The sequence below is a fragment of the Daucus carota genome, chromosome 9 (assembly GCF_001625215.2).
Source record: "Daucus carota subsp. sativus chromosome 9, DH1 v3.0, whole genome shotgun sequence".
Classification (NCBI taxonomy): domain Eukaryota; kingdom Viridiplantae; phylum Streptophyta; class Magnoliopsida; order Apiales; family Apiaceae; genus Daucus; species Daucus carota.
The window spans coordinates 6672967-6697477 of record NC_030389.2 but is presented as its reverse complement, the minus strand read 5'-3'; the positions used below and the strand labels follow the sequence as shown (position 1 = coordinate 6697477).

The 24511-nt window shown below is 36.9% G+C and overlaps 3 protein-coding genes across 10 annotated transcripts; all 3 read left to right on the top strand.

Annotated features, from left to right (window-relative positions):
• Nucleotides 1-217: 217 nt before the first annotated feature.
• Nucleotides 218-12902, top strand: LOC108203111 (uncharacterized). 6 transcript variants are annotated; one of them, XM_017371854.2, is made up of 7 exons: nt 218-440; nt 1087-1181; nt 2712-2791; nt 2914-2969; nt 3087-3199; nt 11944-12002; nt 12288-12902. In XM_017371854.2, exons 1-7 carry the CDS (start codon nt 329-331, stop codon nt 12577-12579), a joined length of 807 nt encoding a protein of 268 aa, XP_017227343.1. In that variant the 5' UTR covers nt 218-328; the 3' UTR covers nt 12580-12902. The 6 variants fall into 6 exon arrangements, with proteins under 6 accessions (XP_017227343.1, XP_063940627.1, XP_063940626.1 ...); XM_064084557.1 differs by having other exon boundaries at nt 245-440; nt 11923-12002; nt 12271-12524; XM_064084556.1 differs by having other exon boundaries at nt 247-440; nt 11923-12002; nt 12291-12902.
• A 149-nt stretch (nt 12903-13051) lies between these two features.
• LOC108201847 (amidase 1) lies at nt 13052-17566 on the top strand. Of its 2 annotated transcripts, none has more exons than XM_017370170.2 (9): nt 13052-13352; nt 14525-14677; nt 15099-15223; nt 15301-15426; nt 15872-16054; nt 16252-16399; nt 16534-16702; nt 16972-17112; nt 17195-17566. In XM_017370170.2, exons 1-9 carry the CDS (start codon nt 13321-13323, stop codon nt 17348-17350), a joined length of 1233 nt encoding a protein of 410 aa, XP_017225659.1. In that variant the 5' UTR covers nt 13052-13320; the 3' UTR covers nt 17351-17566. The 2 variants fall into 2 exon arrangements, with proteins under 2 accessions (XP_017225659.1, XP_017225657.1); XM_017370168.2 differs by having other exon boundaries at nt 13057-13348; nt 17195-17563.
• Nucleotides 17567-18384: 818 nt separating this feature from the next.
• On the top strand, nt 18385-23318 carry LOC108200591 (mevalonate kinase). 2 transcript variants are annotated; one of them, XM_017368800.2, is made up of 5 exons: nt 18385-18693; nt 20535-20781; nt 20858-21111; nt 21901-22314; nt 23087-23318. In XM_017368800.2, exons 1-5 carry the CDS (start codon nt 18561-18563, stop codon nt 23203-23205), a joined length of 1167 nt encoding a protein of 388 aa, XP_017224289.1. In that variant the 5' UTR covers nt 18385-18560; the 3' UTR covers nt 23206-23318. The 2 variants fall into 2 exon arrangements, with proteins under 2 accessions (XP_017224289.1, XP_017224290.1); XM_017368801.2 differs by having other exon boundaries at nt 18418-18693; nt 20538-20781.
• Nucleotides 23319-24511: the final 1193 nt, after the last annotated feature.

Here is a 24511-nt window from a genome sequence, read left to right as displayed (position 1 = left end):
GCAAGTTAAGACTTATAAGTGATTAAAGTGTTTGGGAAATAAGCAGAAGTCCTGAAACAAAAGCTAGCATTCTCAGCTTTTTATAAGTGCTTCTTGACTTATTACACAAACAATATGAAATAAGTGCTTCTAACTTATAAGCCCGGAAGTTGGCTTAAAAGCCGTGGCCAAACACCACCTATATATTTGGTTTATGATAGCTTAAATGAGTCACATATGAATGGATGGGTCAACTGATATATTTTTACGTAACCTGTGACCAGTTTGATATAAAACCCACTTAAATATACTTATGGAGGGGTACTCGTGAAAAAACCCACCGGCGACGATGGAGAATCACGGCGACGGCGATAATGACGGCGGATCTTCCGGTAGTTCAAACACTTGCCCTATCTGCATCGGACCTTTCCAGAATGAATCCTATCTAGACAAGTGTTTCCGTACGTCTCCCTTTTATCACTTTGTTTCTGTATGTATATGTGTATGTAACTATGCTTTTGTGTGTACATTTCTGTGTAAAGTTAGGTTTTATGAACAATTCGTTTAGTTTAGATGATGACATTAGAGCAATTAGTTCTTGTTTTAGTTTCGAATTTAATTTTGGTAACAAACTTGGGGAAATAAAGCATAGAGTAGGTGCAAACAACTTATGGTTTCGACTTTCGTGGTCCTCGGGTTCTCATTTGAAGATTTGCGTAAATATGTGTCACGTTTAAATTATTAGTTATGCGGGAGAGCTTGTAATTTTAGGTGTTGGATAATTTTAGTAACAATTTTCGCGGAACACAGCATAGAAAAAGGTGCTCACGGTTGGTTGTCTGATTTTCGTTTGAACTAGTACCTAAATTATGGGTTTTTATTTGGGGTTTTCAATAATTGTTGAGGGGTGTTTGGAACTATTTTATAATAGAGGCCCTCTTCGAGCCATAGGGGAGAATTTTAAGCAGCTAACTGCTCCTTTTGGTAATAGACGTTTTGGTTTTTAGTATATACGTTAGAGCCGTGTTTACTAGTGTTGTACTGTAATCGTGTGTTTTGTGTTTTTTTCTTTAGTTCTTTTTGATTGTTTACTACTATTACTTGCAGATAAGTTTTGCTACAATTGTATCTTGCGTTGGTCACAAGTGGTTGCTGGCAGGCATTCTAAGCCACCTTCTTCTGTGAAGTGCCCTCTTTGCAAGGTCATATGCGACCCTTATAAAAATTCCCACTCTTATACTAAATTGTGGAAATTTGATGTGCTCTTTCTGCCCAAAGAAATAGTTGTATTGCTGTAAACGGTTTCTTCTTGAAAAAATTCAAGCAATTATATGTTAGAAATTGATCAGCAATGAATTGATTATGTGATTTGTAGACATTACTCTATTTCATGCTGTGTGATTCTGTAGTCTGTACTGATATAATTATATGTTGCATCTGGAGTGAAGGCCCAGGTATATATATTGATATTGTTTTTGCAGTCAAGACCACATGACTAGTGCTGGGTTCATGTCTTGCATAATTAAAGAATAAAAGGAAAGTGAGCATAGTTGTGTACCTTCCTCGTTTAGCTATTCTAGATGAACAAATAATTTAAGTTCATTTGCTTATATTATTATTTATAAACCATCTGTGTTGGATCATTCTACAGTAGTAAATGCTCTATGCTTTTATGACCTTCTACACATGGAATTTAAATTGGCCTGTGCTTCATTGCTTGTACGTATATAATTTTTATTTGAATTTGGTAGGTTGAAATAGAATAGTTAGAATGAAATGAAATATATTAAGAACTATGGATGTGCAAGTTTCGATTGATAGTGGCATCTGCAATGTTTTCCATTTGTATAGCAAAAATTATATAGTGAAAGATATGTTGCGATGTTGGGGGTGGGGGGTGGGGGTGGGGGGGTGGGGGGGGTGGGTGGGTTGATATTGCCTTCTAGTCATGTACTTAGATGATTGCGTGAAACCTGAAAATTGTGCATTCTTTTGTAAAATGGAGAGAATGTAGCTGAAGTTAAACTTGTAATGTGAAATGATGGAAGGAACGAAAATTATGTGTAATAATGCATAGAATGGCCAAACTTACTCCTGCTCATGAATGTTCTATTTCATCCAACAAACATAACATGTTAAGAATTTGTGCAAAACAATATAAAAAATATCTTGTGTTTAATAGAGGTTTTAATTCGTAGATGGCTAGATCTATGACGGACTCTGATTGTTTTGAATTTTGTTGCAACCTATAGAATGGGACTCGGTAAAAAGGCACTGATCCCTAGGTATTTTACAAAGACAAGGTGTAAAAAAATAGAGATATTATGTACTTCTGCATAACCTATACTAATTTATGAGTATATCTAAAGAAAATTTGGAGGTCTTGTTAGATCTTAGGCTAGTATCATATAGTAGATGATATGATGGTGTTTCTGCATCTCCGTAGTTGTGAAATATAGAGTTCCTTACAATTGAATATGCTGCACCTTAAAATCTTACACGAAAGCAAGGTTTTGGGGCTAGGTACTTTGAGTTGGGCTGGGAAACTTTGAGACTCGTGTTAAATAAATATGTGATATCTGCTAAAAGGCAGCATCCTCTTCTAATATACTACTATATCCAAACTCATATCGTGTTTATCAAACCTTCAGTACGAGTAATAAAGATTTAGATGGTATAACAATATTATACACGGTCATTTGTGTCCTTTCCTAACTGTGTTCAATGTGCAGACTGAAAACTTTTCTCTCATACATGGGTTCGATGGAATCTCTTTTCATAAACAGTACTTTGATCAGAATGTTGGAAATAGGTGGAGAGATTCACCACTTTTTGGATGTATTAATATATTGATTTTTATTATGTTTTATTGCATATATATTTACTTATTAAGTAGTTTCTGAATGTGCTTTTCATCATTCTTAATGGTTGCAGTGCCTTCTTTTCTGATGTTCACAAATATAGATTGCAGTGCTACTACGTAGAACCAGGTACTGCTCATCATTTATACATTATACAACGTGTTGTCTCTGTATTGGAGAATTAAAATTATATATGATCAAAGTTAGAGAGCAATTTTACATTTATAATAAATTGACTTTGAATAGGTATATTAAATGAGAAATTCAGTGTTTCACTGTATTGGAAGTCTAACAAATATGTTCAGAAGAATCTGTTTCTGTTTAACTGGTTGAGGAGGGAACTTCAAGCTTTAACTCAGGTTCACTAGTTCGTTAGTATCTATCTCTGTATACCTTTATTTATTATTGTCATCTCTATCATTTGGTTGTTCTTAAATGCCCGAGTTCTGTTCCCCTTGATTAAGTATCATGACTATGTTGTATCACGAATATAGAATGTTATGTTATGTTGTATATTCCCTGTATTTAATACACTGCATGAGATAAAAGTAATCACTTAACCCAAAAGAGGACAAGGATATACTAGTTTACAAATTGAAGTAACGTCCTCAACTATTACTAAATATTTTAACCGACAATATTAAAATGTTGGTTGCAAGCCATTCAGAACAATGTGCAAGCATGGAGCTACACTTTACACCTTGTAATGCATAATATTGTGGCAATTCGTGGTATTTATGCATGCTTTTGAGTAGTAATAGTTATTTGTGATTACCTTTAATCCTGCACCTCTTTAATTAAAAAAACATTATTAAAAATACAAAAACTATAGGAAGTTTAATTGAGTTGTTAATCCAGAACTTAGGTATTAGTAGCTTCAATATATATATACTAGTTTATATCCCGTGTGATGCACGGGTGATTCTTAATATTTGTTCTCTCATTATTTATATTTGAAAATTAGAGTTTTTGTTTATATTATACTTTGTTTAAGAATGTATTTGCTTTGTTTAAGAATGTATTTGTATTAGAATTATGTGTTTCAAATTTATAAATAGAATAATAGGCTTATGAATAAACTTGGATTAATATATTTTTAGTAGGTTTGTGCTGTAGTTTCAGCTATATATATAGATAATACGGCAATATTATAGTGATTACAGCTCCACTTTCGAGAGGTGGCTCTCTCCTGAATGTAAACTTCACACAACAATACGCATAAAACCCTAGTCTCTCCTCCTCACCCTATTAATATCTCTTCACCAACTTCATTACATAAATGACTAGACTACCCTTCTAGTATTAGGTCTTTCCTTGGGCTGGAGCAGTCTTTGTTTGGGCTTCCTGTCCATTCCTTCCTTTGGGCCTCCTTGCATACGTGATCAATACTGGTGGGTCTACAGGGTGCATAGCATTACCCGCCACCCACACTGCCACCTTGTCCTCAAGGTGGAAAGAAGGAAATAGCTCATCCAGATAATTGAACTGCTCCCAAGTGGCTTCAAATTCAGGTAATCCTTCCCATTTGATCAAGACTTCCATGTCTGCATCTTGTTTAGCCTGCCTGACCCCTAACACCCGCTCTGGACGGCCTTCCCAGACCAATGTATCACTGATGTTGGGTGGAAGCACTGGAAGAGCCGTTGGGGATCCATAGACCCGTTTCAATTGCGACACGTGAAACACTGGGTGGATACGAGAGTAAGGTGGCAGCTCCAACTTATAAGCCACCGTCCCGATTCGCTCTAGGACCTTAAACGGCCCGTAATAGCGTGCAGCAAGCTTAGCACAGGTACGACGAGTCACAGAATTCTGCCGATACGGCTGCAGTTTGAGATACACATAGTCTCCTGGGTTGAATTCCACTTCTCGACGCGAAGCATCCTCATAAAATTTCATTCGCTGCTGGGCTCTCACCAGTTGAGCCTTTAAGTCATCTAAAATTGCATCACGTTCTTGCAATTGGTCTTCTAGAGAAGATAAAACCGTACTGCCAGGAATGAACTTGACGATAGTAGGAGGGTCGCGTCCATAGAGTGCCTTGAAAGGGGTGTAGCCAGTGGAGGTGTGATGTGATGTGTTATACCACAACTCAGCCCATGGCAGCCAAGTTGCCCAAGTTTTAGGCCTGCCATTAATGAAACATCACAAGTAGGTTTCAACACATTTATTAACCACTTCCGTTTGTCCATCGGATTGTGGATGGTACGCACTACTGCGATTAAGGGTGGTGCCTTGCAGTTTGAAAACTTCTTTCCAAAACAAACTTAAAAAGACCTTGTCCCTGTTGGACACAATTGCCGTTGGAAACCCATGTAAACGAACGATCTCTTTCACAAACACCGAGGCTACAGTTTGAGCAGTAAACGGGTGGCGAAGAGGCAAGAAATGTGCATACTTAGTGAGCCGGTCGACAACAACTAGGACAGAATTAACCCCGCCGGAGGTGGGTAGTCCCTCGATGAAATCCATCGAGATTTCATCCCAAACAGTGGAAGGAATAGGCAGTGGACTGAGGAGGCCAGCTGGACTAAGAGAGGACGACTTAGCATGTTGGCAGACCACACACTCCTGAACATAACGGCTAACCATTTGGCGCATTTTAGGCCAAAACCACTCAGCTGCTATACGTTGGTAAGTTTTAAGCTCTCCAGAATGCCCTCCCATGGGAGAGTCATGATATTCCCTCAGCAACTCTAACGTAAGCTTGCAATTGCTGGGTATAACCAACCTCCCATTGTACTTCAATACCTCATGCTCGATTCGGTACCCTTGAGGAACCGCTTTACCTTCTTGTATATCTGCCATGAGTTTAGTGATAAAAGGGTCACCCTGAATTGATTTCTGTACCTCCTCCCATACCAATCCACGGACTGTTAACAGTGTACAAAGTTCAGTTGGTGGGGCCTGTTGCCTAGATAGGGCATTTGCAACCCTGTTGGAAGCCCCTGGCCTGTACTGAATCTCGAAGTTGTATCCCATCAGCTTACTAACCCAGTGCTGATATTCAGGCCCTATCTCTCTTTGCTCCAACAAAAACTTCAGACTTTGCTGATCGGTTCGGACTGTGAATCTCCTGCCAAATAAGTAGTGTCGCCACTTGAGAACAGCCAAGACGATGGCCATTAGTTCTTTCTCGTAAATAGACTTCAAGCGTCCCCGAGATCCTAGAACCTTGCTAAAATACACTATCGGGTGGCCTTCTTGGATTAGCACCGCACCTAAGCCATAACCCGAAGCATCAGTTTCCACTTCGAATGCTTTACAAAAATCCGGCATAGCTAGAACTGGAGCATGTGTTAGGGCAGTTTTTAATGATTCAAAAGCTGTGGTGGCCTCTTCTGTCCAATGATACTGATCCTTTTTCATCTGATCGGTTAAGGGCTGGGCAATGGCAGCATAACGAGCAATAAATTTCCGATAATAGCCTGTAAGTCCGAGGAATGAACGCAGCTCCTTTAAATTCTGCGGAATTGGCCATTTCAGCATGGCCTGTATTTTACTATCCTCGACTGCTACTCCTTGGCTAGAGACAACATGACCCAAGTACGATAAGCGGAGTTGGCCAAATTCACACTTTTTCCAATTCGCATATAACTGATGTTGGTCCAGAGTTTGCAGGACTGTGGCTAAGTGCTGCTGGTGTTGTTCCATATCCCGGCTATAGACCAATATGTCATCAAAAATACAAGCACGAATCGTCGCAGGAAGGGTTTAAACACAATGTTCATTAGACCTTGGAAGGTAACCGGGGCGTTCATTAGCCCGAAGGGCATCACAAGAAATTCATAATGGCCTTCGTGGGTGCGAAATGCTGTTTTCGGGACATCGGCAGCTGTGACCCGAATCTGGTGGTAACCCGACTTGAGATCTAATTTTGAAAACACCGTAGCACCATGGAGTTCATCTAACAACTCGTCAATTACGAGAATAGGATATTTGTCTGCCACAGTGGCCTTATTCAAGGCTCGATAATCCACGCAAAAACGCCACGATCCGTCCTTCTTAACCAGAATTACAGGGCTTGAAAATGGGCTGTTGGACGGTTGAATTATACCTGCTCGGAGCATATCAGTAATGAGGGATTCTATTTCACTTTTCTGAGCCTGTGAATAGCGATATGGTCTCACACTAACAGGGTCAGTGCCCTCTTTGAGGGTGATGCTGTGCTCGTGACCTTGTGCTGGTGGTAATCCTTGAGGCATATGGAATACATGGTCATACTGGCTCAATATAGGTTGTAAAAATTCAGGCACTACAGGTCCTTCATCCTGCTGTTTGGGCTGCTCCACTGCTGCCAATTGGTTAAATTCCACCAAATATCCAGTCCCTTCTTTACGTATTGTTTTCAACATTGCTTTCAACGAAATTAACGACCTCCCCAACGCCGGTTCGCCTTTCAAAGTGACATTCCGCCCTCCAACCATGAATTTGAGAGTCTGAGTTTTCCAATTAATGGAGATTGTACCCAACTTTTCCAACCACTGTACACCAAGTATAACATCCGAGTTCCCCAATTCCAATGGTAAGAAGTCTTCTATCACTGTGATGGAGGGTAATTGTAACACTACGGCTCTGCACTCCCCCTCTCCTTTCACTGTCTCCCCGTTGCCAAGAGAAACCCCAAACCCTTCAGTGGCTGTCACCAATAACCCCAACTGTTTAGCAGCCGTACTCGAAATAAAATTGTGCGTGGCACCGGGGTCAATCATCACCACAACCTTGCTACCCTTAATCTCTCCAGTTAATTTGAGTGTTTTCGGACTCGAGATTCCCACAACTGAATTCAGAGATATTGCTGACTGAATTAATGGAGGTTCCTCTTCTCCTACAGGGCACCCCAAAACAGTCTCAAGGGTCTCCTCTGGTTCATCATCCCCATCTTCCCCCTGCATCAAAATCACGCTAAGCTCTTTTCGCTTGCATCTGTGTCCAATGGACCATTTCTCATCACACCTGAAACATTCCCCCTTCTCTCTTTTCGCCTGTAACTCTTTATCATTCAATTTCCTAAACTCCCCTAATGGTTTAGCCCCCAAGGTTCCACCAGAATTCTTAACAGATGGGGAGGAGGGTGATGATGCTGACTGGGAAAATACAGACATAGACCGACTACCAGATCCCGGAAAACTAGCTTGAGAATGAAAAGTTGAGGCATAAGAGTTACCTGTATTCGTAGAGCTTACTGTGTGTCCCGCGAACTTGCGCGATGCACTGGTCCTGAGCTTCTCCTCGACTTTAACAGCCAGCTCCATTGCATGGTCCAAATTGAGGGGGCCTAGAACTCGTACTTCGGCCTTAATATCAGCTTTTAGCCCATTGATGAATTGGGCTAACCCAATTTCTTCAGGTACCCCAGTGAGAGGAGCCATAAGTTCGATAAATCGACGACGATACTCAATTACCCCCTCTGTCTGCTGGTGATGGAGCCATTGCTCTTGGAGACTGCCGGAGGATGTAGGTCGGAACTGCCGAAGGAGCATACCTTTCAACTCTGCCCAGTTTCGTATGGGTCGTCGTCCATGTTCCCATTGATACCAAAGAAGCGCATCCCCGTCCAACGACACCACCGCAGCTTCTAATGTTTCTTCCTCTCCCAAACGATAGAACTGAAAATACCTCTCCGCCCGGAGAATCCAACCATCAGGGTTCGTACCCGTAAAAATAGGCAGATCTAACTTCTTAACCTTCCAATTTCCCCCAAAATTTTCGTTGCTACGATTCGACCCAGACCCACCATTCCGACCCGACCTAAATCCATGGGGACCCACTGAGCTACCCCCTCCGGGTGTGGATCCGGACGTTTTCAGAGAAGAGATTGTGGAGCGGATCTCCGCTTGGAACTGCTCTTGTTCCTCACGAGATTTTTCGATGCGGCTTTCCAAACGCTGCACTGTTTGGTCCATGGTTAGTGTGAGGTGGTCAATTAAAGAGCTCTGCATGCTACGAGAGGCCGTAGTGATAGCCTCTGCGACTTGCGCGGCCATCGCCGCCCTCAGATCCACCATGCCCTGTTCCAATTGCTCAATGCGAAACTGGTTTGTAGGTGGCGCACCCATGATTAAACCTCGCTCTGATACCAATTTGCTGTAGTTTCAACTATATATATAGATAATACGGCAATATTATAGTGATTACAGCTCCACTTTCGAGAGGTGGCTCTCTCCTGAATGTAAACTTCACACAACAATACGCATAAAACCCTAGTCTCTCCTCCTCACCCTATTAATATCTCTTCACCAACTTCATTACATAAATGACTAGACTACCCTTCTAGTATTAGGTCTTTCCTTGGGCTGGAGCAGTCTTTGTTTGGGCTTCCTGTCCATTCCTTCCTTTGGGCCTCCTTGCATACGTGATCAATACTGGTGGGTCTACAGGGTGCATAGCAGTCTGTTAATATAATTTTTTATTAATTAGGCCCGTCAAAATATAGTTTTAAAAAGGTTCAAGAGATGTGTTTAGATTACAATATCTTTAAAATACTGAAAGTAAAGTAGATTTGGCCCAATTTAATAAGTTTTAAAATAAAGAAGTCCGTGAAGTGGTAGGCCCAAATGCCCGACCAAAACTTTTAATGTTTCGGCTTAATAATATAGCATAGAAAGTGTGTTCTGATGATTTGAATCGTTTGATCACAATGTTGTTAAACGCGCAAAGTGCAAAGGTTGAGCTCAAATGCATCAAAGAGAAGTAATGATACATACGAGGATGCCTAGATGGTATGTAATGTACAGCAATATAATTTTTACATAATAATAGATTTATAAGCAAAACTAAATTGTTATAAAGGATAAAACAACCTGATGCAAGGCAATATATGAAAATAATAACTATAGCAACAATTGAGATATATAAATTGCAAGAATAATCAATAGATATTTTATTCCTAAGAAAAAAGTATATAATCAAGTGTAACTAATATGTCTTATGTCTAATATCTTTCTAACATGTTTCAGTATAAAATACTGAGATACTAACCTTAACGGGTAGTATATATTTCTAGATTTTCTGACCTCTCCAGCTCTCCTTGATTCCCGTTGCTTCTGGTCTAGTAAATTGGTATACTTGTGTGGAGTTAGGGTTTAAGATTTGCAATTGAGGGGTGTCTAAAGGTTGGGTCTAGGGTCCAGTGTAGTTGAATTTGAGAATCAGGGATTCGGGGTCAGGTTGGGTTGCAATCAATGATTGGGAAATGGGTATTACTGGCAGCGATTAGATTCTGTTGGGTGAAACGCTGGTGGTTCAGTGGTGTTGTGGTGGTGTTGCAGTGTAGGTGATTGAAGGCTGTTAGAGTTTATGTGCGATGAACACTAAAAAGAAGGATTAACAGGAAACTCGTTGAACAATAAATTTTTGGCTCTAATACCCATTTGATGCTGGACAGTTTATGAAAACAAGAATTATTGGAAAAATTATATGGATCTCAATTCTCAAGAATAATCAATAGATATTTTATTCCCAAAGGAAAGTATATAAGAAAGTGTAAGTAATACGTGTGACATGTTTTAGTATAAGTACTGAGATATCTAATAATAAAATAATTCGTTTAACATATAAATGTATAATATTCTACCGGTTAATCCTGACCACAACCAAATTCAGCTCATAGATTCAAAGTCTAGCATGACTTTAAGTGAAAATAACAAAAAATTGCAGAGCTAAGTCAGTAGTAATCTTCATCTTCATCAATATTTTTACAAAATTATTTTCTGTACAATTATGTTACACTTCAGATCCTTAATAAATTACACATCTTTATCGTTTTTCTGAACGAGTTCACCACCATTTAGATGATGATCCGGAAGCCATTCTATCTTTTAACTTCTCTGGTATTTAGGACTTGATATATTCAGTTTTAACTTCTTAGTAGAGTAACGAGGCTCTCTGGCTCCAGAAGCAACAACAACATTGTTTGTATAGTTAATCGGAAGAAAACATACTTATCCTCGTCTTTATCATCTTCTCCGTCAAGCTTTGCAACCAACCATTTATTTCTTTCGTCAATTTCGGTTACCAAAATGGGTCAGTGGTGTCACAAAGTTCATACCGCCTCAAAGCTTTATTGTTCTTAACAAAAACTGTTGTTCAAGTCGGTTTCTTTTCTTGCTATTATTAAGCTACATAGTCAAAGTGCAAAGATTCGGAACAAATAATAAGACTTGTTGAAGAGGCTTATTAAAAAGAATGTTTGAAGTAACTTTCTTGCTCAAATACACTCTTATTTCTCTCGCATCCGGATGATCTACATGTGAGACTAAGGATCCAAATCGCAAACTCCCCCCCCCCCCCCCCCCCCAAATGCAGCTATAAACATAAAATAAAATTAGGGGAGGTTACATAGTATGAAAATCAGGGGCGGATTTATGAATTTGAAGTTTAGATAGCTCATATAAAAAGCAGAAAATGGCTGATTTTCATATTTCAACTTATAAATTAAGGCAGATTTTAACGTATAAGATTACCAGGAGATATTATTTCTCCTTTTCCTCAATGCATTAGTACAATTTAAGAGTTACCTCTTAATCCACCTAAATTTTGGTGCTTTGTAATAGAACTCAGGATTGAGTTAATATGCAGCAGCGTGCAAAGGTTGATGGAGTTAGGGAGTCACTATTAGTCAACTCCTGTGTATATCTTCAAGCTTCGTCTTTTATATTAGCCACCTATAACTGAAATTAAAAAAATAATAGATTAAACTAGTCATAGTGTGTCATCATAGATTGTATAGTTTTAGGCATATCTCTTTTACTGGAATAAGCTGGTATATGTTCATCATGATTGTGTAATACTGTTTTGAGCATTATAAATTAGTATGACACTTATTCTGGCATCTATCAATAGAATTTGTTTTCCTTGAGATTGTCATTGGAAAGATTGAAAATATGATGTGTTAACCCTGCAATCATGTGCACAACTGTATGTGGGCATATATACACATGTATGTATGAGACAGCTCTCGTTGGATACATTATTAAAGTGTGTATCACTACTGTAAACTAGTACTTTTACATAACAAGACATCAATGCTGATACTGTGAAATAAGAAGAGTTGGGAGTTCCTCTAAATACACTCCAACAGTATTTTGAACTGGTTTTGCAGGAGGAAGATGTTGATATCATAGCTCACCACTTGCATGGAATCATCGACTCCCTGGGAAGGTACCTTTCTTATTCTTTTAAATTGCAGGAGAGATGACTTTAAAAGAAGACTTATGCAGATGCTTGGACAGGCAAAATAATAGAGTTGAAAATTGCTTTGATCCTGTAATTACTAGATCGTAGGAAACAAAACTAGGGTTGTGTTGAGATTGTTCCTATGTTTTAACTTAATTTAATTAGTATAGAAGAAACTGAAGATTTTGAAAATGAATAATGTAGTGAGAAGTCGGTGCAAGTGTATTACTTTATGGCTTCACTATGACAACAGGCTTCCACTTGTTTCAGAAGTAAGAAAACAGCTCCTGGAGATTCACCGGGAACAAAACGGGAAGAGTTCAAGGCTATGGTTTCACAAGCAGCAGAACCTTTCTTGACAGGCAGAACAAATAGGTTTGTAGAAGAACTGGAGCTCTTTTTAGCTTCAGGTCTTAATATTGAAGCCTACGATAAAGTTTACATCCAACATCTGGGTTGGAAAAATGATAAAATAACCCCTGATGATGATCATGATGAGATTCATGAAAATGTTCCTGTAGTGCCCTCCTTGAGTCTGTTCAATGATGATGACTTTGAATGATAAATGATAAGCTTCGCAATGTAGAGAGGAAATGAATGCCTTGCTTGTAGCTTATGCTCATGTAAAGGTTACTTGTTCAATTTGTAACTGTACAAATTGTTTTGTTTTCTGGTGCAAATACAGGTACTGTATATTTAATTTTGGATCATATATATAATCTGTACATATAAAGTGCAGTATATGCCTTTGGAAAAAGAAATCGGGTTCCATCAAGCTTCGGGTGTTGTGTTCTAGAAGTACTTGTTAGGATGTAGTATATTAATTTTTATACCATCATTATTGAATATTCTTTATATGGGATTAAAGATAATTGCAAACAATTATTTTAAGCTTGTTATTCCTTTACTCAACTTTTTCAAATTTGAAAATTTAATTTAAAGGATGTTTAATAACTTTAAAATAAATAAATAAATCTGTAGGAAATTTTTTGAGTAAATTGGCAATTTTTTATAAAAAAATGTTTTAATTCGTTTAATTATTTAAAAAACTGTAGTTTATCTGCATCTTCATTCCATCAATAATTTCTTTAATTTAAGAAATAATTCACTAGACCAGACGTGTGGTTTGTGTAAAACACACACACGTGCAGTCTAGGGAAATTCACTAAAAAGAAAAGGCCTCCTGGATGTGAGGAACAGAGAGAATATCAGAACATGGCAAAATTATCACAGTATGGAGCTTTCATAGAGAAGTTCATATTGAAGCTTCCTCCATCTCTTTCTACTCAAGAACTTCCTTTAAATGGTCTCACCTTTGCTGTCAAAGATATGCAAGTACTCACCTAACTTTTTATTTGCATGTCTGATCAACTTGGTTCTCTTTGTAAATTTTTATGTCTGTGTGATTCTGTTGGAGTAAAAGTTTGTCTAGGAAAATGGAGCTTGGGACAAGTCAACTTATCTAAGTTGGAGTTGTTCTTAAACTTACTTTTGTAAAGAATCTATGGACCATATCTTTAGTTTCTTATCCAAAACCTAATCTGTAATATAGAGTAGTAGTGCTACAAGTACCAAATTGGATACAAAATTTGTTACAAAATAATGTGACACCGGTGACGTGACAGTTTGGAATGATTTGATTAGGGAGATTAATGCATATAGAGGGGGTCTATTTATTATTATTTAAGTTATAACCGATAAATATATGACACGTGTCATTTTGTACCCAATTTGACACCTCTAGCTTTCCCTGTAATATAACCCATAGGATCATATGTTATGATGTTTTCTGTTACTTTATAGGAATGGGTTGGGATTAAACCTCACAAGTTGTGGGTATAATTAAAGAATCGAGTGTAGAACTAAATAGTTTTTTGTAGGAGTAGCACACACAAGCTCACTTCAAGCTCAGATATTTAAGCAGTCAAATTCTTGAAATTTATGATTGAATCCCAGTTCTGCATATATTGTATGTTTAAATTATAAGAGCATCTCCTAGGGTTTGATTTATACTCCAACAGGATTATAAGAGCATCTCCTAGGGGACCAATATATACTCCAATGGGATTATATATAATTATGCTTATGTAAAACTATACCTATGGGCTCCCTTGGTTCGACAAATATAGTAATATAACCAACGAAACATGGTTGACTATATTTTTTGCTAAGGGGATAGAGGGTTGGACTCTAAAAGTGTCAGCTAGATACCATATAGATCCTACCTAGATAATTTTAGCTAAGGGCTTTTACCATTGGAGATGCTCAGTGGTTTAGACTTTTAGTTATTGTTAAATGTAATCTTGAGATTTTCCTCTGCATAGTCTTTCGGTAATCTTCTTGATGGATATAGCACATTTTGGTTTATGCTTTTTTTCATTCGCCAAAATTAGAATTCATCTGACCCTTTTGGTTGATTGAAAAAATATAATCTACTTTTGGGTAATGGGAAATGTTTTTTCAAGGGAAAGTATTTCTTATCACTGTAAATGAAATTTTGATATCAGATTTGATGTGGACGGATATGTGACTGGTTTTGGAAACCCAGATTGGGTTCGCACACATTCAGCAGCTACATCAACTGCCCCAGTTATAACGGCTCTATTAAGAGCAGGTGCAACATGTGTTGGCAAGACTGTCCTTGACGAAATGGCATATGGGTAGACTTGCATCTCCACATGATATCTGATTCATACTCCAGTTTCGTTCTTTCTTCCATATCTAGTGTGTGATTTTACAGTCGAGCTTCTCTAGTACTTGCCCACATAGAATGATGCAAATCATCGGTGTTCAAGGATTACTTTGATACGCTTCATTGTACCCAAAATTGTGTAATGTTGAGAATATTAGTTTTAAATAACCAAATTTCGTGTTGTTTATCTGATTTTGAAGCTTACTGAATTGTAAAATATTGAAAACAAATGATATTCAATGCTAGAGTAAATCAATAATAGAGAATGCATATCACATGGCTTCCCTGAGCTTGTAAAAAGTTTTCAGACTTTGAGTTTACACTAAAAATATAGATCTAGGATGTTCAATATGCTCAAAAAGTGTATACTGATAGTATCTTTATATCAGAGTAAGTGGAGAAAACAAATATTATGGAACACCGACCAATCCATGTGCACCAGATCGGGTACCTGGAGGATCATCTAGTGGATCTGCTGTTGTAGTTGGAGCTGGAATTGTTGATTTCTCTTTGGGTAAGATTTTATCATTCTAATATATATGTATATCATTTTGACATATGAATTAACTGATGTGAAGTCCAACGGCCTAGGTACTGATACTGGAGGAAGTGTAAGAATTCCTGCATCGTATTGTGGGATTTTTGGATTTCGGCCTTCTCATGGAGTTATTGAAACTACCGGTGTTATTCCCATGGCACAGAGTTTTGATACTGTTGGTGAGTATGCTGAACAGCTTAACCTTAACTCTTATACTTATTAGTACACATATATAAAGCTAGATCAAGGTGCACATGAATTTAGCATTAGTGTACACAGTTTTGCAAGTAGCGGGTCAGGTGACATAATCATGCGTTACAAAAGTGAAGTAATATATCTTGCTCCATATACAATTATACACTAAAAATTATAAATGAAGAAGTCCTCATATATTATTTTTGGATCACTATCAGAATTAAAAAACAACCAAAAAGTTGCTTTTAATTACAACAAGAAAAAACAAAATTTGTTTCCACTTTGTATTAATAAAAGGACAATACTAGTAAACTACAGGAAGCCAGATTTTTGTTAAACTGGAAAAGAGAAAGTCTGGAAACAATTGTATTAGATATCACAATACTTTGATGCTTGGAAAGTAATCCCACAAGGGCTATCATTTCACAGGATGGTTTGCTAGGGATCCTGTGTTATTGAACCGGGTTGGATGCATACTGTTGCAAGTTCCTCCCATGGATCCTGTGAGACCATCCCATGTTATTATTGCTGAAGATTGTTTTAATCTTGTCAACCTTCCAAGCAATCGGGTAGCAGGAGTTCTTGTCAATTCAGTAAACAAGTTACTCGGAGGTAATAGGTTATATATATTGACACCCTTCTGTTCGAGTATAAGTTGACATCTGTAGACTACTGATAAATTTTGTTTTTACTTTGAGGTGTTAGCCAATACATGTAAAGATACTATCTTATGTCAGTGACTACATCTCTCCTTTCTTTGTATTATGTTTTTTTTATTAAACATTGGTCTTCCTTGTATGCTAATGTAGGTGATGTTCTGAAGAATGTTAGACTTGACGAATACATTGTAAACAATGTTCCAAGTTTAAAGCATTTTCAGTATAATCACATTGGAAATCAAGATTATGATACAGAATGTTTGGTATCTCTTTCGTACTCAATGCGTCTGCTTGTAAGGTGCACTTGAATCAATCTTTATTCTCATACAATTCTGTAATTGGGAATATACATGTTTGATAATGGTCTTTTTGAGAAATCATATATTCCCTTTTTGACTCCCAATCCCTATCCCATTTTTTTTCAAAATGTAGGTACGAGCTCAAGAATAATCATGGTGAATGGGTCAGAACTGTCAACCCTGATTTTGAACCAAGAATGTCAGAACGTGTACAGGGAGCCCTGAGAACAACAGAAAAAGATATTGAACATTGCCACTCAGTTAAGACCGAGTTCCGTGATGCTCTGAATGCACTCTTAGGGGTTAGTCTCTCACTCTCACACAAATAGACAAGAAGAGGCACAAGTGCAAACACAAACTTAATTGCAAGTATTCAGATGCCAAGTTGGTGTAGTTGCACACGAGAAATATATTTAAGTTCGTACTGATATTGGCACTTAAATAAAAGATTGAAAATTCACATTGCTACATGACTGTGAATCACATACTTCATTTGGATCCGAAAGGAAGTCAAATAGAAGCTTATAAGTCTTTTCTATGCATGCCAAAGTAATAATTGAGATTTTCACAGGATCGTGACATCCTTGCCATTCCTACTGTTACTGGGCCTCCTCCAAAGCTACAATCGGAAGCACTAGCTTCATCAAAGTCATTTCGCGACAGGAGTTATTTTAGCTTTTTATCAATAGCAGCATTATCTGGATTTTGCCAGGTATCTTCGGGGTCAGGTTTGTTTTCTCTCAAAGCTTATAATTCTAATGTACTTTGTTTTTAGATATTGTTTTGATTTGCAGGTTAGCATTCCTTTAGGAACTCATAATGATCTTCCTGTGTCAGTTTCCTTGGTAGCAAAACATGGTTGTGATGGATTTTTACTAAATTTTGTGGAGTCTCTTTATGAAACCATCCAAGAGCAGGTTGAAATTGCTGAGCAATTAAGCAGCAGTTAAAATTGAGTTGGCAACCATTGAATTTGGGCCTCGTGTCCATGACAAAATATATATTGTAAATTTTTCAAAACGCGTATTACAGGACACCCTGTCCTGTCCTGCTTAGGATTTTCCTAGGAACCTGCATTGTAAATTCAGTGTACATTTTGTATGCAAATTGTGACATTTGGTTACTTTATGATCTCAGTTATTTTATTAACTAACAGAAATTGAAACAAGACATAAATTACTTACTCCCGGCCCTAATTTATGTGAACTATTTCTGAGAATATTTTTGAAAAAAAATGAACCTTTCACTTAAATATATATTTAATATTATTATAATTTATAATCACACATAACTTATTCCGACAAGAATAACCACATGACTTTTCCGGTAAGAATAGCCTCCGAGGAAGATACAACAGTTTTTGTCACCACATGAAAATAACACAGTAGACAGTAGTCTTATTTTTTTTTTATTCACTCTGGTCAACAATGGAGTGTTTGTCTGAGCAATATGCTGAGCCAAGATTCTGTTCTCTGAGAAGGAAATATAATTAGGATGAAATTTAGTTATTATATTGTACTCTTATTTAGATGAATTTGAAAATTTTATAAAAAATTCTATTTCATTTTTAAATTATTTAAATTAGAAATTTGATTTATATAAAGAAAATCTTTATTCTTTTTTTTTAATCATGTTTCCTCACAAAAATTTGAACCCTTCTATCAGCTTGGTAGTATTTTCTTTTCATATATTGTTTTTCTTCTTAAAATTTTCACTCCATTTTTTTCCCTTTTATTTAGACAGAGAAAACCTTATTTTATCAAACTAAATCTTATTAATAATGATAAAATTATATTAAAAGAAGCACTCTCTCCTCCTCTTAGTTCATTCACCTTTTCCATGTTTTTTTATTTGGACCATATAATTAAAAATATTATTTTTAAATATTTTAAATTAAAATCAAAACACTAATATTTTTATCAGAAAATACATATTTTGATGAGCATATTTGTGTTTTTAATACTGAGCCCCCCGCTTCAAAATCATTAAAAAGAACAACCAAAACCGAGGATCTATGTCTTGAACGTTTACAATTTACATGATGTGTATATCTCATGGATGCTCACATTTAACGTTTTTCTTCTCAACTACTTCTACTTCACCACATTATTAAATACACACGCAATACATTTTGTATCAATCCAATCTTAAACAATATCCATGGAGGTGAGGGCAAGAGCTCCCGGAAAAATCATCCTCGCCGGAGAACACGCCGTCGTTCACGGATCAACGGCCGTGGCTGCCTCCATTGATCTCTACACTTATGCATCTCTGCACTTCCCACCTCTTTCAGGTACAAAGATACAAGCTTTTCTCGTGTGCCTGTTTTTACAAATTTTTAGTTGATTTTACTAGTTTTATGTGATCACATGGATTAGGCTGAATTGGGTTTGGTTAAAATTATGCGGGGAAGAAACCCATTTGGTGATTTTGGGTATTTATGTTGTGTTGTTGAGTTCTTGGTTTTTAAAGGTGTTTGATTTAGACCCGGTTGTTTATGTGCTTGGAAAGTGCTTTTTGAGGTTGTGGTAATGGTTGGTAGCTTAGGACTGGTTGCCCCTTTTTGACATTTGTGTATCTGAACTTCGGATAGTTTGGAATTCGGCGCGGGTGATAAGCAGCCAAGATATCGCATTTTGGGGTAAGGAGGACTAGTATAGCTAAAGAGAATAGACTGATTTGGTATTTGATGGCAGTATGTGATAATTTAGGTGTTAAAGTGGTGGTATGTAATTACATAATGATATATATATAGGGTCTTTCTAGTGTGTGCCCAAGGGCACACATTAAGCACTAAATTTGATGGGTTTAGTGGATTTTGATTGGTGGAGTTTGGTGTAAATGCAGGGGGCCATCCATATTTATGATTACATGACCAATAAGAATGCACCAAACTCATAAAATTTAGTGCTTAGTGTGTGCCCTTGGGCACACCATAGAAAAACCGATATATATATGCCATCAACAATGCATATTATCTCTGGCATTTATTTGGAAAACGCTATGCGCTTTTTTGTGCGAGTTTCTGTGAGTAATCGCGAGTTAAGCACGATTTTTAGCCAATTTCATAATCGCGCTAAATCGCTCTAACGCAACTCGCAGAACCTTCGCCTACTCGTGAAGTGCGATTAATTGCGTGATTAATCGCGATTTTAACGACACTGGGTTGGACCCTAGGTGGGGGTTGACATATATAGGGTGGATGATGTTGTTTAGGGGTGGTTCTCCTTGGTTAGTATTTTAGTTTGTATTTTAGTGATTTGTATTTGACCAATTGCCTATATATATCCTATAAGACATCTAGCATCCAAGCTCATCTAAAATATTAATATGAAATTTAATAGAATCCAGAATAGAATTTTTACACGATGAATTTTATATAGAATCATGTTATTTTTGATCCATATTTATTGTTAAACATGTTAGATCCTATTATTATTCAAGACGAAAGGTTAATTAACTTGAAATTAGAATCTAATTCAAATTTTAGATGAGATTCTATAGTATTCTTCTTTGTTCTTATTCTAAAGGTGTTCTTCTTTGAGCAATGACATATATGTGTGTGTGTGTGTGTGTATAATAAGCAGAAAATCATTCATTGATAGAGTAAGAAATATGCAGTGCTACAGTATTATTTTGATGTTTTGGGTATATATTTTCTTTTCCTGCCTTTTATATTGACAATAAAGATATCTCTGTAATTTTAGTTCCACAGTGGTTGAAACTGGACTGTCAGAATATTGGATGTTAAGAGCTTATTAAAGTTTGTATATATTATTTTAATGATTCCTTGTTAAGGAGATATGTTAAAGAAATTTTCCTCTGTATATTGATGTTGTATGCCTTACCATTAAATTTGACATTGGCAATAATTTCATTCACATCTTATCACAATGTTTAGCCGTGCAATCAGAGGTTTCTACTTGCATATACTCCCATAATTCTAATCTACCACTACAAATACTAAAAATGTATATTAGACCCGTATGAGTACGAGGACTAGAATTCTAAGGGCAACTAAGCTTGGATTTATGCTATTAATTCATCAATATGTTTATCAGCTGTCCTCTTTCTTTTTTCTTTTCAGTTACATCTGCGAATAAATTTACTTTAATCATTGATGTTCTTTTCTAGCAGATAATGACGATACACTAAAACTTGAACTGAAAGACTTGGATCTAGAATTCTCGTGGTCAGTTAAAAAATTAAAGAAAACATTTCCTGTAGACAGTGGCTGCATTCCTTTGTCACCCACAGCTTGCTCACCGGAGAGTTTCAGGATAATTGCAGCTCTAGTTAGAGAGCATAATATTCCAGAGGCAAAAATTGGTCTTGCTGCTGGAGTGACTGCTTTTCTTTGGCTGTATACCTGTATATTAGGGTACATATAATATTAACGTCAATTACATTACATTTTATTCTCCATATATTAAAATGTAGTTCACTTCACATGCCAGATTTAAGCCAGCAAAGGTCATTATAACTTCTGAGCTTCCTCTTGGATCAGGCCTGGGTTCATCTGCATCATTCTGTGTTTCCTTGTCAGCTGTCTTTATTGCTCTGTCAGGTACCGTAAATCTGGATCTTAACAACAAAGGTTGGTTTACGTTTGGGGATAATGAGCTGGACTTGGTGAATAAATGGGCATTTGAAGGTGAAAGGTTAATCCATGGGAAGCCATCAGGGATAGACAATACTGTTAGCACATTTGGTATGTGATATTTAAACCACTAGTTGCATTATAAGATATCTATATAGGGGTAATCTTCATATGTTAGATGCTTTCTTGCATGTTGTATATGTGGGGTGTTAGCACTTAGCAATGCATAATTTGTTCTATTATTACTGAAAGCTTTTAGGCTTGCTGGCTTGACCTTTTTTTTTAGATATAACTTCTAATAAATGAAATTTGACAATTTTTAGAATAAGCAAAGCATAGCTCTAGAAGATGAATACAATATTACGATCTGATGAATAATATAGAGGGTTATTCGAGCTAATCAAAGTATATTATCACCGATCTTTTGAAGGTCACTACTAATGAATAGGACCCTTTCTTATATGGAAAAATGATGCATAAATATTTGGAAGATATCTATATGCGAACTGAAAATTTTTTAAGTACTTCAAACTTCAAAACTCCCTAATATGCCTTTTTCAGATAAACATGGCTCTTTTTAGTTAATATGGTTGCCATTACATGTTCATCAAATTTTTTGCTTGATAAATTCGCGAGGGATACCTTCGCTAATCACTAAGGTCATGAACTAATTATATTTCCTTCTTCAACTCTTCTCTTCTGTAAAATATATTGCAACAAGATACTAGTCCGGGAAACAGAAGAATCTGATGGATGACACGGACTTAGGGCGTCATTAACATATATGAAATTCAGTGAATTCTATAAAATGCATCTACACTCCCAAGAACAAGTCATATCAAACACAGAGCTTTCGTTCTTTCATTTAACGAAAATAGGACATTGATTTTTGTGTAACAGGAAACATGATCAAGTTCAGATCAGGTGCTTTGACACGCATCAAGTCAAGCATGCTGCTTAAAATGCTAATAACTAACACAAAAGTAGGGAGGAATACAAAAGCATTAGTTGCTAGTGTTGCTGAGAGAAAACTCAGGCATCCAGATGCTATGACTGCTGTGTTTAATGCTGTTGATTCCATTAGCAACAAACTGGCTACTATAATTGAATCCCCTGCTGTCGATGAAATTGCCATAACTGAAAAAGAAGTGATATTAGAAGAATTGATGGAGATGAATCAGGGATTGCTCCAGTGTATGGGTGTCAGCCACGCTTCTATAGAAACTGTTATCCGAACAACGTTGAAATATAAGCTTTCTACAAAATTGACAGGAGCTGGTGGTGGAGGCTGCGTTCTGACACTGCTGCCCACAAGTATCCATTTTCACTCTTATGAAAGCTAGTCTTGCACTTTATGTTTCAAAATGCTTTTATATCTGCAATAGTATAATTTCATTATCCACTTTCATGCTTATAGTTTTATTCTCACATTCAATTAACAAGTACTTAACGAGTCTTAGCCTGTCATCTCGTTCTTCCTTTTAAAACCTAGACTACTGCATTGATCAATACCATTGGTTCTTATCCTAGTCTCACTGCTTAGCTTTTATTCCCTTTCTTATGTATCTACAAACTTTTCACAGCACAAGTTGGGATTGGTCCCTATCAAAGAATTAACTATGTTTACGGACATTCAAATATACATGTAATTGATTGATTTTCATGCAAGAGTTGGACCGACGACAGACTATATTGCTGAATTTTATATGAAAACAATTTGACAATTACATGTGAAGTACTGGTATAGAGAGTTGTGGTTGATTTGAACAATAGGAGTGCAGAACATAGAAACTCATCTGAGGATCATACTCCACTGTGTCATACAATACTGATTAAATCCCGCACTGGAGAATAGGATATTTCTTCCATCCATATATTATAATTAAATCAAAACTCGTTTAAGGTCTCTTTTACTTAAACCACGTAAATACTATGTGTTTGGATTCATAGTTCAGGGATTTAAATGTTACTATTTCCAGGCCTTGTACCTATCCCTGACTAAAATCATTTAGCACATGATTTTATTGTCAAAATCATATTGGACTTGTATTATTTTAACTTCTGTTTACTTAACTATTTGCTTCAGTTTTATCCAAGACAATTGTTGACAAGGTAAAAGCTGAGCTAGAGTCGTGTGGATACCAATGTTTAACTGCAGCAATTGGAGGAAATGGTCTTCAGATTTGCTTTGGCGGTTCGTCCTGATTTTCATATATATAGAGCTCAATAAAACATTGTAAGATGCTTTTTATTAGTGTTAAAGACAGATCAATCTCATTCTCCGACTTTGATCTTAATTTCATGTTGTTTTCTCTGTACACCACAACTCCATTTTTCTAGCTCCTTTATAGTAGTACTTATGCAATCCTATATAGTAGTTAACAACTATTCCCCTGGAGAAACATTAAGGTACTGTTTGGGGTTGCTGTTGCAGACAGCAACAGCAGCTTTTTGCTGAAAAGCAGGTGAAAAACTGTTTGGTATATTTCAAAGCAGCTTTTCAGAACAGCAGCTTTTGACTGAAAAGCTGCTTTTAGAAAAAGCAGGTCCTCCCATGCTTTTGGAAAAAGCTGCTTTCAGCTTTTGCAGGAAGATGTTACAAATTTCACTATCAAACCTCACAACAAAAAATATTTTTTTTATATTATAACTTAATATAAGCAAATATCAAAAATATTACCAAACAGTTATCTAATTTTCACAACAACACTTTTTTTACCAGCACTTTTTCTGACCGCATAACAATTTTTCACCGCACTCCCAAATAGACCCTAACACTTCTCGCAATTTCTTTTTAGTTGACATTTCAATTTGAGAAAGTTTTTTGTTTTTCGGAATCCCCACGCCCAAGCACGACGATAACCTCAAGATTTAGACAATTACAGATGATCTCTAGGAAACTAGTTTTTTATCAAGACGAATGTAAGTCAGCTCGAGGTGCTTAAGCTTTGTCATGGTAGTGGCAATGGCATGAGCCATGTCCTTCTGTACATGCTTTCCACGCATATCTAATGGATGCGTGTTCAAGCACCCTGCAAGCGATTTACAGTGCTTTCCAATGGCCTCCAATGCTCTCGCTCCAATCTTATGACAATAACTATTTTTATGACAATCTTATGATAATATATCAATTCCAGAGAAATATTAAGCAATCGACTATTCGATATATATGTCCGTAGCACGTAATTAATCAAGACTGAACAAAGCCTAAAGAATATAACTGCGTGGGGATTCTCCGCATTTTCCTTAACATTCTCCAGAGAAACAGTGTGCAAAGCTTGAGGGATATTGATGAGAAATTTGGCGAAGAACATCGTCTTGAATTCGACCCAAGAGTGAATGCTCTGGGGAGGAAAAGTGCAAAACCAGGTCCGAGCAGAGGACTTAAAAGTTGAGACATACGGACGAAACCTCGTGATATTGTTGTACCTGTGACACATCATCAAATTTTCATAATAATTTAAATGGTCCTTGGGATCAGAAGTATTCTGACCTGGCAATACGAGTCATA

Bases quoted from the DNA above. Each gene is read 5' to 3' on its own strand.
- LOC108203111 (XM_064084555.1), top strand. From the start codon at position 329: ATGGAGAATCACGGCGACGGCGATAATGACGGCGGATCTTCCGGTAGT. The intron at 441-1,086 runs GTACGTCTCCCT...TATTACTTGCAG, and splicing joins CTATCTAGACAAGTGTTTCC to ATAAGTTTTGCTACAATTGT. The intron at 3,200-11,922 runs GTTCACTAGTTC...ACACTCCAACAG, and splicing joins AACTTCAAGCTTTAACTCAG to TATTTTGAACTGGTTTTGCA.
- LOC108201847 (XM_017370168.2), top strand. From the start codon at position 13,233: ATGGCAAAATTATCACAGTATGGAGCTTTCATAGAGAAGTTCATATTG. The intron at 15,427-15,871 runs GTGAGTATGCTG...ATCATTTCACAG, and splicing joins ACAGAGTTTTGATACTGTTG to GATGGTTTGCTAGGGATCCT. The intron at 16,055-16,251 runs GTAATAGGTTAT...ATGCTAATGTAG, and splicing joins AGTAAACAAGTTACTCGGAG to GTGATGTTCTGAAGAATGTT.
- LOC108200591 (XM_017368800.2), top strand. From the start codon at position 18,561: ATGGAGGTGAGGGCAAGAGCTCCCGGAAAAATCATCCTCGCCGGAGAA. The intron at 18,694-20,534 runs GTACAAAGATAC...GTTCTTTTCTAG, and splicing joins GCACTTCCCACCTCTTTCAG to CAGATAATGACGATACACTA. The intron at 20,782-20,857 runs GTACATATAATA...TTCACATGCCAG, and splicing joins CTGTATACCTGTATATTAGG to ATTTAAGCCAGCAAAGGTCA.